We start from the raw sequence: 13,497 nt of genomic DNA on the forward strand, positions 1-13,497 counted from the left end.
CGAATACATACAACGTTATAAAATTACATTTAATATTATGTATTTTTAACCTATTCCATGTGAAGCCGTGTTGAGGGCTATAAGACTGATAATGATTCAAACATAAAGTTGGCACTTTATTTGTAGTGAGTCGTACTACCTGCTTCTCTAATCTTCCTATAGTTCTGAGAGCCTCTTTTGATTTTTAACTTTAGTAATAGGATGCTTTGTATCTCTAGGGAATCTAAAATGTTGTGATTAGGGCTATCAAGCGATTAAAAAAATTAATCGTGATTAATCGCACTGTTAAACCATAATAGAATACGGTTTATTTAAATATTTTTGGATGTTTTCTACATTTTCAAATATATTGATTTTAGTTACAATGCAGAATACAAAGTGTACCGTGCTCACTTTATATTTATTTTTATTACAAATATTTGCATTGTAAAAAACAGAAGTATTTTCAATTTACCTAATAAGTGCTGTAGTGCAATCTCTTGATCATGAAAGTTGAACTTAGAAATGTCGAATTATGTACAAAAACTACCTGCATTCAAAATAAAACAATGTAAAACTTTAGCGCCTACAAGTCCACTCAGTCCTACTTCAGCCAGTCACTCAGACAAACAAGTTTGGTTACATTTGCAAGAGATAATGCTTCTCACTTTTTGTTTACAATGCCACCTGAAAGTGAGAACAGGCGTTCGCATGGCACTGTTGTAAAGAGTGTCGCAAGATATTTACGTGCCACATGCACTAAAGATTCATATGTCCCTTCATGCTTCAAGCACCATTCCAGAGGACATGCTCCCATGCTGATGACAAGTTCTGCTCAGTAACGATCCAAAGCAGAGCAGACCTACGTATGTTCATTTTCATTATCTGAGTCAGATGCCACCAGCAGAAGGTTGATTTTCTTTTTTGGTGGTTCGGGTTCTGTAGTTTCTGCATCTGAGTGTTGCTCTTTTAAGACTTTTGAAAGCATGCTCCACACCTCACGCCTCTCGGATTCTTAAACCTTGGGTCAAGTGCTATAGCTATTTTTAGAAATCTCACATTGATACCTTCTTTGCATTTTGTCAAATCTACAGTGACAGTGTTCGTAAATAAAACATGCTGGGTCATCATCCGAGACTGCTATAACATGAAATATATGGCAGAATGCAGGTAAAACAGAGCAGGGGACGTACAATTCTCCCCCAAGGAGTTCAGTCACAAATTTAATTAACGCACTATTTTTTTAATGAATATCATCAGCATGGAAGCATGTCCTCTGGAATGGTGGCTGAAGCATGAAGGGGCATACAAATGTTTAACATATCTGGCATATAAATACTTTGCAATGCCTGCTACAAAAGTGCCATGCGAACACCTGTTCTCACTTTCAGGTGACATTGTAAACAAGAAGCAGGCAGCACTATCTCCTGTAAATGTAAACAAACTTGTTTGTCTTAGCAATTGGCTGAACAAGAAGTAGGACTGAGTGGACTTGTAGGCTCTGAAGTTTTACATTGCTTTGTTTTTGAGTGCACTTATGTAACAAAAAAACCCTACATGTATAAGTTACACTTTCATGATAGAGATTGAACTACAGTACTTGTATTGAGGTGAACTGAAAAATACTATTTATTTTGTTTATCATTTTTGCAGTGCAAATATTTGCAATAAAAAATAATGTAAAGTGAGCACTTTGTATTCTGTGTTGTAACTGAAATCAATATATTTGAAAATGTAGAAAAACATCCAAAAAATTTAAATTTCAGTTGGTATTCTATTGTTTAACACTGAAATTAATTGCAATTAATATTTTTAATTGCAGTTAATTTTTTTGAGTATAAAGATAACTAATATGACTCTGCTCTTTGTATACATGAAGGCTGACCTCATTTAATAGCACTACATGAAGATGTGCTCACAGGAAAGACCTATCTGGATACACTAGTAATAAGGGGAGAGAGGAAAGGATATAAAACAGTAACCTTGCCAAATATTGACTGTCATGTGGTAGTAATAAATAATTAGTCCTGGAATGAGTATACAGCTTCTTATACCTTTGTTTCCCTAAATCGGGATTTTTTGTACACGTTGTTTGCATTAAGACCCTGTGTATTGCAAGTGCACACGTGTTAGGGGACTTGGTTACAAATGGGTTACCCTTTAACCTGACTATAAACATGATTGCAGCTTGTCATGTAGATTTAGCTTTAACCATGTGTTATAACAAGACCAGGTCTGTTAGTGTATGTCTGCATAATTGTAGCACATACACAGGCATACCGATGTTAGCGTTAATCTAGCTAGCACAGGTAACAATAGCAGTGTAGACATAGTGGCTTTAGGGATCCCAAGTATGTTCTCGGGTTGCTAACCCATGCGGAAGTCCATGCCACCCTATCTACACAGCTATTGTTACCCATGATAGCTAGATTAATGCTAATGCAGGTATGCCTACCTGCTTTTCAAAACAGACGTACACTTAAAGAGTTGTAACCAGATTCCTAGATATGGTGGTTCTTGTATCGTAGGCAGGGACTCATCTGAACACGTTACCCCTCAGTATGTAGAACTAGAATACTGCTCAGTTATCTACTAGGGTTGGGATTTTCTAAGGAATTTAAGGGAGTTCTTAGGCTCCTTTGCAAAGTATAGCTCCAAAGTAATGTGGATTTGTAAGGAACTTTCCAAACTGCACACACAGCCCACTCAAGTGCAAATAAAATTTCCATTGAACAGGAGCAACTTTGCATGTTTCGAATGTCAAGCTTGCTGTCAAATAATAGTGAGAGAAACTCAACAACCTATTTCTGGAACCAACTGTAGAAAATAGTTTTAAATGGAATTTTAATGTTTACGAAAGGTGCTAGAAGTATTGTGTTCTGGGTATTTATGATGATTTTGTGTGTTTGTTTTTTTACTGGGACTTAAATGGCTTGCTCTCAAAATGTTACCTTAGCTACTTGGTATTTTCTTGTCTTATAGTCAACATGAATCTGACACAAAATTTATCCTAATCCTGGATAGAAGATTGGATACATGGACGTCTGTCAAAATGACTCTCCAAAGGATAGCAGTAAGCCCTCATGATTGTTAAATGTTTTCTTACGTTATTGAGTCATCATGTACATTGTTTCAGATTTTGAAAACATCTGTAGCCCAGACCTGTTGAACTAGTCTCTCCTTCAAGGCATTTCTATGACCCTATTCACCATAGTAAATGCAGGTATTATGATGTACCTAATTTGTATGCATATTTTAGCTGTTTGGACATCCTGATCATTTGCCTGTGCTCATGCAAATTAGTCACACAGCTGTGTACACATTTTCGCGCCCTGCTCTGGGCATTTGATGTTTAGACAATCCATCTCCACGTATATTCTACGTGTAGGTTCTGATTTTTAGTAGCAGATGAGTATTTTACCCTTAATTGGGCAATGTTTTATTTACTGCAAAATAGCCTTCATAATAGTCCCCCCACTATAATTTTTATATATAAAAAATCAGGGGAAAACTACTTTGAAGGTTACATGTGGTCGGTCCTGGGGCTGGTTTTGTTCAATATCTTCATTAATGATCTGGAGGATGGCGTGGACTGCACCCTCAGCAAGTTTGCAGATGACACTAAGCTGGGAGGAGTGGTAGATACGCTGGAGGGTAGGGATAGGATACAGAAGGACCTAGGCAAATTAGAGGATTGGACCAAAATAAATCTGATGAGGTTCAACAAGGACAAGTGCAGAGTCCTGCACTTAGGACAGAAGAATCCCATGCACTGCTACAGACTAGGGACCGAATGGCTAGGCTGCAGTTCTGCAGAAAAGGACCTAGGGGTTACAGTGGACAAGAACCTGGATATGAGTCAGCAGTGTGCCTTTGTTGCCAAGAAGGCCAAAGTCATATTGGGTTGTATAAGTAGGGGCATTGCCAGCAGATCGAGGGACGTGATCATTCCCCTCTATTCGGCATTGATGAGTTCTCATCTGGAGTACTGTGTCCACTTCTGGGCCCCACACTACAAGAAAGATGTGGAAAAATTGGAAAAAGTTCAGCAGAGGGCAACAAGAATGATTAGGTGGCTGCAGCACATAACTTATGAGGAGAGGCTGAGGGAACTTGGATTGTTTAGTCTGCAGAAGAGAAGAATGAGGGGGAATTTGATAGCTGCTTTCAACTACCTGAAAGGGGTTTCCAAAGAGGATGGATCTACACTGTTCTCGGTGATACCAGATGACAGAAAAAGGAGTAAAGGTCTCAAGTTGCAGTGGGGGAGGTTTAGGTTGGATGTTAGGGAAAAACCTTTTCACTAGGAGGGTGGTGAAGCACTGGAATGGGTTACCCAGGGAGGTGGTGGAATCTCCTTCCATAGAGGTTTTTAAGGTCAGGCTTGACGAAGCCCTGGCTGGGATGATTTAGTTGGGGATTGGTCCTGCTTTGAGCTGGGAGTTGGACTAGATGACCTCCTGAGGTCCCTTCCAACCCTGATATTCTGTGATTCTATGATATGTATGTGCCCATACATGTAATAGGGTTAACTGTAGACTGTATCCAAAATAGTACAGGGAGTGGGACCCAGACTTCAGAGCAGACACATCTTAGTCCTGCATGGACCAGCCTCAGAAACAAATACTTAACATGCCGAGTAACTGACATGCTCTGTACTGGATGTTTTTCCGTTCTTCTAGCTGATTGCCCTGCCCTGCTCTCTGTGAGCGTGGGGAGATGTTATATCCAGCTAAGATCCATGTCTCCTTCCTGCTGTGTCTCTCCTCCGGAGAAACAAAGTCAAATGCTGCCATATAAAGCATGTGGGTACAGATATATGTATATAAAATGTCTCTCTCTTAATTAACTAGAGCAGATGTACCATCAGATGCTGAACAAATCTCACCAGTAACACTTCCCTCCCCTCCCTCCACTAGTCAACAGTATGTGGTCATTTGCAAAAATATAAAATGTAGTCTAAAAGTGCTACACTGGTGTATATAAAAAATCACTTTTATAACGAATGGAGATTGTACTAAAAAGCTGGCAGTGAAAGGCCAGATCTAAACTGACCTTGCTACAGTGGAAGGTGAAAAGAAATGTTCTGAAAAGGTCACAATCATCACTGTCACCTCCTCCAGTAATACAGGGCAAGTCTGCACCACTTCACTACATCCGTGCTTCTGGTGAGGATGCACCATGTCCACAGGAGAGCGCTCTCTTGTCGGCATAATTACTCCACCTTTGGTGAGAAGCAGAAGCTCAGTCATCAGGGGAGTCTCTGGCCAACATAGTGCTGACATGGACAGCGCAAAACATACATTTCTTGATGGGGGGGGGCTTTTAACACCCCTGAGTGACGTAAGTTATATCGACTTGAGTTGTGGTGTACACCTGCCTGCAGAGAGGCACTTCAGCTGAAGAGTTGGATATGCAAACACAGCTGATAGAGAATGAGGCAAAGAGAGTTTATTGAGAGGAGCATAGAACTTAGACCACTGTGTACCGAAATCTCACTGGGCTAGCTGATGCCCTGTCAGGTCAGATCTTAAGTATTAACAAGTGTTCGACCATTAACTATTGCGGAACATGGCAGGCTTCTAATCTAGTGGCAGTAATGGTATTTTTGGATAGTTAAAATAAGCCGAGACTGTCAGAGCCTGGTCCTATTGCCTTTACATGGGCAAAGCTTGCACTGATCCCAACGGGGATTTTTCTGGTTCAGGATTGGCCTTTGAAAGGCATTTTCCATTCAAATAGCTTGAAACCATTTTTTTAGAATGAGAGCTCTACTTGCCTGTCCTGATGTAGCTTTCACAAAAGTGCCTGTCCTGATGTAGCTTTCACAAAAGTGCCTGCCCTTCACATTTCATTATAAATGATACGTGAGCATGTGACCTCACAAGATATGCGCTGTGCATTTCCTTCTGCAGCCACAGACAGAGGTGGCTCTCTCACTGCATATCTGAGCACTTAAGGCAGTGTGGTGTGCAAACAATCCAGAGACACCCAATGCAACTAAGAATGAAAGACAGAAAAATCTGTGTACACAAAGTTGTAAGACTTTGGAGTTCTGCCTGTGAAAAGACAGTAGTAGGATCAGACCTTAAGACGCCTCTCTCAGACCCACGTAACTGGACAAGCAAACTACCTAGTTTTCAGCTGGAGCGTGATAAGTTTATGAATGTGATTATGTGACAGGATTGCTGGTGATAGCAGGGAACTGATCTCAACGACCCTGCAGGTCCATTCCAGCCTTATGGTCTATGTTCCCATGTGATACCTTATTACCCTTTGCTTTGTGTGTGTGTTGGAGGGTGGGGGCAGGGGGAGAAGAGGCACGACAAGGAAGAATAGAGACTTGATTACCCATAATATTGGACTTGACCAAAGTTTGGATTCAGACATTTTCTTTTTTCTGATATCATGAAATAAAATAACTGCCACATAAGTTGAATTCAAAATGCACAGGGCCTGATTTTTCTGAAGTGTGAGATGCAAAAATCTGGCTTCAATGGCTGATCTGACCAGGTATAGAGAGACGAGGCAAGTGAGGTAATATCTTTTATTGGGCTAACTTCTGTTGGCGTGAGAGGCAAGCTTTTGCGTTTACAGAGAGTTTTTCTTCATGTATGTGTCTAACTGCAGACATAGGGTATGCAGCACTATTGGAGCCATGTTGGTCCCAAGTTATTAGAGAGACAAGGTGGGTGAGGCAATATCTTTTATTGGACCAACTTCTGTGGGTGAGAGAGACCAGCTTCCCAGCTTATTAGGCAGAGCTCTGTGACCTGAAGAATTCTGTGTAAGCCCCAAAGCTTGTGCCTGACCAACACAATGATGTAAGTATCCACATGGTCCCAGTATGCACGTGCAATGTATGTGCATATTTATACCATCCAGTGTAGAAAGTCAGGCCCTCCCTGGACGTGCCAGGCTTTAGGATTGGACAGGCTTCGCTTCTCTAGCTTTTTCTGTTGCATAATTGGGCATCTCCTTTCAAAGCACCTATTTCAGGCCCCACTAATTCAAGAAATGAGGTGTCCCCCCAGGTACAGGGATGGAGTTTTGCTTCCTTAAGGGTTCCCAAAAGAGCGCCCACATCAATGAACTACCGAGGCAGGTTTTTGGCATTCCACCTTAAGAAGACAAAGGGAGCCCTTCACGGAGGGAGCAGGCAGGAGTCACTCGCCGTCCCCGCACGCCTGGTCCGCTGCGGCCGCCTCGCCCCGGCCGATCCCCCAGGGCTGAAGCGGGACGAGGCGTGGGGGGCTCGGTGCGCGGCGCTGGGGCCGGAGGCTGCTTGCAGGGCTGCGATGGAAGCAGCGGCCGCAGCCTTGCGGGAGGCCGGCTCGCGCCTGGGATTTTTCAGCGCCTGCTGAGAAGCGGCTCCCCCCGGGCCGCGCTGCCCAGCGGGGAAGGAGGGCGCACGCCGGGCGATGGCCGAGGCGAGCCCCGCGGGAGGCGTGCTGGGGCTCCGCAGGAATGCGGTAAGGGCGCGCTGCCTGCAGTCCTGCCAAGTGCACAGCGCCGGGCTGCTGCAGCGCGGGGCTCTAGCACCAAACTGCTGCTGAACGGCGCTGCCGGTGGCCGGGGCGAGGTCCCGGGGAGAGCCCGGGTTTGCATTGTACTGCATGGACAGCCCGAGGAGAATGGAAATGCGGTCAGGTGATGCTCTCAGCCCAGCATCCCGGGAAGTATTTTTTGTAATGTCTTTAGGGGGAGGCATCGTCCTCAGTGCTGAGGTTACATTAAAACAAACAAAATCTCTAACCCACGGTTTGCTGTGCTGCTTTCCCCACGAACACTACGTATTCCCGGGGAAAGGCCTTAAAGGGAGCGTGCTCCCCTGCGGTGGGGACAGCGGCTGGGCGAATGGCTTTTGTGGCTAACTGCAGCCGGCTCACAGAGCGATCAGGACATGCTGTAGCTTTGTGAGCAGAAGTAGAAGCCGAGCTAAAACAGTCCCCGCGTTTTGCTCCTTGACTTTGCTCTCCAAGGAGAGAAGAAAGTCACTAACTTCGCAGTCTGTGTATTGATCCGTTTCCTGTGTCCGGGATCAAACTTACTGAGGGATTTTCCTTTCCTCTTGGTCTTTTCTTTCCCTGGGTGGAGGGAAGTCCCAGGAGAGGGTTGTCTATTTGAGGGGAGGTTATGCTTTTAAATGTAATTCCTAGAAAAGATGGTACATACTTTTAGTGCAGAAATTAAGTAAATAATGGCCGTGTTCCTTCCAACCTATGTAACTCCCTCATTTAGTCACAAAACAATGTGTATTTAAGACAATAGGATGCTTCACTTGCTAAAAGTGGATTGCCCCTCATGGACAGAATTTTTTGTGTCCTTAGAACTTTAGGATCATTTAAAAAAAACCACAAATTATTGTGCTACTAAATTAGGAACACTATTAAAATATTAGCAGTTGGTTGATTTTTTTTTAATTGCCCAGATTACTTCAAATTCTTTCAAGACTTGAAAATACTAGAAGCTGGAGAAGGGGAAGTTGAGTATCAAGGTTTTATCAAGTGATAATGATTCTCATTAGCATAATAAATAGTAGGACTGGAAGTTCAGCTGAGTTAAATTACTTCCTCTTTTAACTTTTTGGAACAAAGGGTGTGAAAGTTCCCCATATGTTCTTTCTCTGGCCATGTCTACATCTAAAATTTTGCAGCGCTGGTTGTTACAGCTGTATTAGTACAGCTGTATAGGGCCAGCGCTGCAGAGTGGCCACACTTACAGCAACCAGCGCTGCAAGTGGTGTTAGATGTGGCCACACTGCAGCGCTGTTGGGCGGCTTCAAGGGGGGGTTCGGGGAACGCGAGAGCAAACCGGGAAAGGAGACCAGCTTCGCCGCGGTTTGCTCTCGCGTTCCCCGAACCCCTCTGCAAACCGCAGGGAAGGAGACCTGCTTGCTCGGGGTTCGGGGAACGCGAGAGCAAACCGGGGAAGGAGACCAGCTTCGCCGCGGTTTGCTCTCGCGTTCCCGAACCCCTCTGCAAACCGCAGGGAAGGAGACCTGCTTGCTCGGGGTTCGGGGAACGCGAGAGCAAACCGGGGAAGGAGACCAGCTTCGCCGCGGTTTGCTCTCGCGTTCCCGAACCCCTCTGCAAACCGCAGGGAAGGAGACCTGCTTGCTCGGGGTTCGGGGAACGCGAGAGCAAACCGGGAAAGGAGACCAGCTTCGCCGCGGTTTGCTCTCGCGTTCCCGAACCCCCCTGCAAACCGCAGGGAAGGAGACCTGCTTGCTCGGGGTTCGGGGAACGCGAGAGCAAACCGGGGAAGGAGACCAGCTTCGCCGCGGTTTGCTCTCGCGTTCCCGAACCCCTCTGCAAACCGCAGGGAAGGAGACCTGCTTGCTCGGGGTTCGGGGAACGCGAGAGCAAACCGGGAAAGGAGACCAGCTTCGCCGTGGTTTGCTCTCGTGTTCCCGAACCCCCCTGCAAACCGCAGGGAAGGAGACCTGCTTGCTCGGGGTTCCGGGAACGCGAGAGCAAGCTGGGGAAGGAGACCAGCTTGATTACCAGAGGCTTCCTCCTTCCACGGAGGTCAAGAAAAGCGCTGGTAAGTGTTTACATTGGATTACCAGCCCTGGATCACCAGCGCTGGATCCTCTACACCCGAGACAAAACGGGAGTACGGCCAGCGCTGCAAACAGGGAGTTGCAGCGCTGGTGATGCCCTGCAGATGTGTACACCTTCAAAGTTGCAGCGCTGTAACTCCCTCACCAGCGCTGCAACTTTCTGATGTAGACACATGTTCTTGCCTTGGCTAATACTAGAGGTAAGCGAAAAGGTGCTGGCTAAGCTCAGTTAAGGTGCAGAGCAGAGCGGTGATTGTAAAGTTCCGGGTTTTGTTTTAGTCCCTTCATAAATGTTAACTTTGAATAATTTTTAAACCAGCTGATTTATTTTTATTTTTATCTATCATCTTTGCCCTTAAGTTAATACTACGCAGAGGACACCTTCCTGCTGGTAGCAGACTGAAAGCAAGGTTTTTTTCCATATGTAGTCCATACTAGATATTGATCTGCAAAAGGTACATTTCTGCCTCAAGTATGTATCACCTTTTTGCTCCTCATTAAATGCTGACCTTGACTGTACATTGATAAAATCACCTTTCATGCAGGAAAAATCTTAAAATGCTTTCTAAACAATAGAATCATGCTTCCCGTTCTGGAAATGCAGCTACCTCTGGGGTGAAACGTGACACATGTTTAATAGCAAACAAATCCTCTTACATAAATTTTGAATACAACCTTAAAAATACCATATCAGATTGGAATTTGCCTGTATCCCAGATGTGACAGACTGGGATAAATCTGTGCCAGGTTATGAACTCTCTCTTGTAGTATGTGTGAAAATGCTGGGAACTATGATGGCATAAGCCCAGACGTGGCCAAAGGCAATCTACTTTACTTCATCCCAATGAATCACCATGCTTGGGGAAGATGTTTGACACCTTGTTGAAGGACTAACACTAAGGCTTATGTCTACACCAGCAATTTTGTTGGTAAAACTTCGCAAAAGTTTCACCGACAAAAACGCTGGTGTGGACAACGCTATGTCAGCGGGAGATGCTCTTCTGCTGACATAGCTACTGCCGCTCGTTAGGGGTGATTTAATTATGCCGGCAGGAGAGCTCTCCCCTGCCAGCAAAGAGCAGCTACATGGGTGACCTTACAGCAGTACAGCTTTGCCACTGTAAGGTCCATAGTGTAAGAGCTATCACAGAGAAATTTGAGGCCATGATCGCTGATTGTGTCGCATTTACAGGCCTATCCTTCCCCCCGTGGAACAGTGGCTTTTCTACGCAGCACCCTGCACAGGGAAAGGAGTGAGAGGGAGCGTAATTGATGGATCTATAGTTTCACTCTCTGAGCAGAAGGCTCAGAGACAGGGGTCCTATTTAAGAGAAGGATTCTCTTCTGTCCAAGGGAGCGAGGGGACTGATCATTGCCACATGTAAGAAAGAGTTGCAGGAGGAATTCTTCCCAGCCTGAAATGTTGACAAACTTCAGCCTCGCAGGAAGGGTGCATTTCAGGACTTTGGTTGTTTTTAAAGATCTGTAACGTCTTGTGCTTTCAGTAAATTCGTCCTGGTTAAGAAATTGCTCTGTCAAGCCAATGTTTCTTGCTATCTTGATATCTTGTCCCTAAAGGGTTTAAATTAGACGTCCTGAAAGCCTCTAGTTGGAGCACTGGATGAGCACATGTAAGAACCTGGGGGCTTTTGATTTTGGTGTCTAGGGCAGCTGGGCAGCAGCACCCTATGTCCCAAGGAAGGGCATCAGCCAAGGAGAGTGCCCTGTAGACGTACAACTTAGATTTTACCCAGACCCAGCTGGCCTGGGAGCACATGGGAGCCAGGAGTGGGTCCACTCTCAACAGACTGTTGACTGCAGAGAGGCACTGGAACAGAGTTTAACACAACAGCTGCATGAAAGCTTCCCAGTTTGTTCAAAGGTCAAGCTGTGAGGTCTACCAGAACTACCGCGTTTGGAAGTGGCAGTGGGTCTGGTCACGTGCTTGTTCATGTCCGTTTGGGCCATTGACTTGATTGGGTGCCGGAGCTGGGAGGAATATAGGCTGCGCCTGTCCCTTCTCAGCTTGCTGTTGGCCCTTGAGGGAGCCCTGCAACCTCCTTGGTGGCTGCTGCTGCCATGACTGGTTTTCAGAGGAACATCCGCTGTTGAAATTGATGTGTTGTGGGGAGAAACTAATAAACAAAGAGTAAAGTAGCTTTAAGGCCGAGAGTAAACTAGGGAATTTCCTGTGATAGAAATGCAGCTGCAGGGCAGCATGCATGCTCTGCCAGTAGTATATAGACGGACAGACCTCATAGGGAGGGCGCCCAATACAGATTCTCACTATGGATACCTAATTGCAGAAGATTCTGACCCTCCTGAGTTCATGGGGGCAGGCCAATCTAATGATCAGGAGAGATGCCATGTGACCATCCATGTGGCTTGCAACAAATGTCCAGCCACCTCAGAATCTATATATTATCGGGGAGAACCAGACAGCACAACGTTCTTGACTTGGGAGAAGAAAAAATGGCAAAAAAAAAAACCCCAAAACCCCAACCCCTTAATTTGGAATGTTGCAGACTTTCAAGTTGGAGATTTCCCACTCTGCCAGTTAACACTACTCTTGGCAAAAGGAAAATGTTTTGTTTCTGACCTTTTGAGGAGGGTTGCGTTCCTAGTCAGCAACGTGTTGGAACTTAACACACAATGGGGTGACATAAAATTGGTCTCTGGTTCTGTAACTGTACTTAAATCCTTCTAAACTTGGCATGTCAGGTTCACTCCCGCCAAGGGTTGTGTTGATATGCTCAGATGAAACCACCAGGCTTTGTGTGGGTCTGTGAAAACCTCCTGGGAGATACTGGTATCTTGACATTATCAAAATGTGAAGTTGAAGATTCCCCTCTCCTAGAAAACCCACCTCTCTCCAGACCTACCTTGTCTTGGGTGGGAGCGTAGGGGTTGGCAACACCCCTCTGGTTGAGGGTGGTGCTGTGCATGAGAATGAGCTTCTTGCCAGACCTTCCCCCCACCAGTTTCACAACACTAGTCCTATAAACTTGTGGCAGCTGGCCCTATAACTGCTGCCTACTTTGGACATGACCTTAGTCTAGGGTCTGACAGCTTCCCTTTTCCCCACACTCTTCCAGAATGCACCATGGTGTTAGAGCATGATGACTGACACCTGTTTTTAATTCTGGCCAATAATGGATACACGCCTCCCTCCCTTCACCTGTTTTGGGGACTCCCTAGTGCCACTGTGCATTATGGGGTGCATCAGAGCTCAGAAAGATGTTAACAGGCCAACCATGAACCAACCATGGGACCGTCAGCAGCAGCAGCATTTGACGTCCCACTGATTGCCAGACAGAGGGGTGTACAGGCAGCCTGCTTCTCTGGACCGTATGGGATAGGGCTTGCCTTCCCTACTGATCCAGGTAGAAGATGGAGAGCTCCAGTCAGCCTGACTGCTCAGAAGTATCAGGAGAAGCGTGTTAGTGTGCTGTCTCATTGGGAGAGAGAACTGGAGGCCGTCCAGCTCCCAGCAGGTTTGCCAAAGGGAGGTTCTGAGCCTGTTGGAAGAAGGAGCAATAGCCAGTCTTAGAACCAGGTTTGCAAAGCTTTCTATGACTGGGGCCAGGTTTTGTTTGGTAACAAGCCCAAGCACAGGTTCAGCCTGGTGAGAGGTTTCATTGTGCAAGGTTCACAGAGCTCTAGGCTGGCAAACATTTTACTAACCAACATTCGGTATCAAAGCAATAGCATACAAATATTGGCAAGGAAAGGGTAGGCACCCAGGGTTTGAATCTGAGACGCCAATGTCACTGGTCATTTAGTGAGTTGCTCTTGCTGTCAGAGACAAATCTTGAGCCCTGGCAAAATTCCCATTGAATTGGTAATTTACGCTCGATAAAAGATTCACATGTTTATGCTAACAAGTTAACATGTGCCTTTGATATTTTTAAGGTTCTCAAGATACAGTAAGAAAACTTGTATATGAGATAATA

At 45.3% G+C, this 13,497-nt stretch overlaps 1 protein-coding gene across 3 annotated transcripts in view; it reads left to right on the top strand.

Annotated features, from left to right (window-relative positions):
• MCF2 (MCF.2 cell line derived transforming sequence) overlaps positions 1-13,497 on the top strand; it is a 92,709-nt gene that overhangs the window by 22,161 nt on the left and 57,051 nt on the right. For 2 of the 3 annotated variants that reach the window (XM_030576207.1, XM_030576206.1), the window contains exon 4: positions 2,962-3,052. In XM_030576207.1, the coding sequence (XP_030432067.1) occupies positions 2,962-3,052 (91 nt within the window). Of the gene's footprint in view, positions 1-2,961; positions 3,053-7,369; positions 7,452-13,497 lie in introns of those variants that run through there. The other variant, XM_030576208.1, reaches the window with a different exon arrangement.

This window comes from Gopherus evgoodei, chromosome 9, assembly GCF_007399415.2.
Source record: "Gopherus evgoodei ecotype Sinaloan lineage chromosome 9, rGopEvg1_v1.p, whole genome shotgun sequence".
Lineage (NCBI taxonomy): Eukaryota > Metazoa > Chordata > Testudines > Testudinidae > Gopherus > Gopherus evgoodei.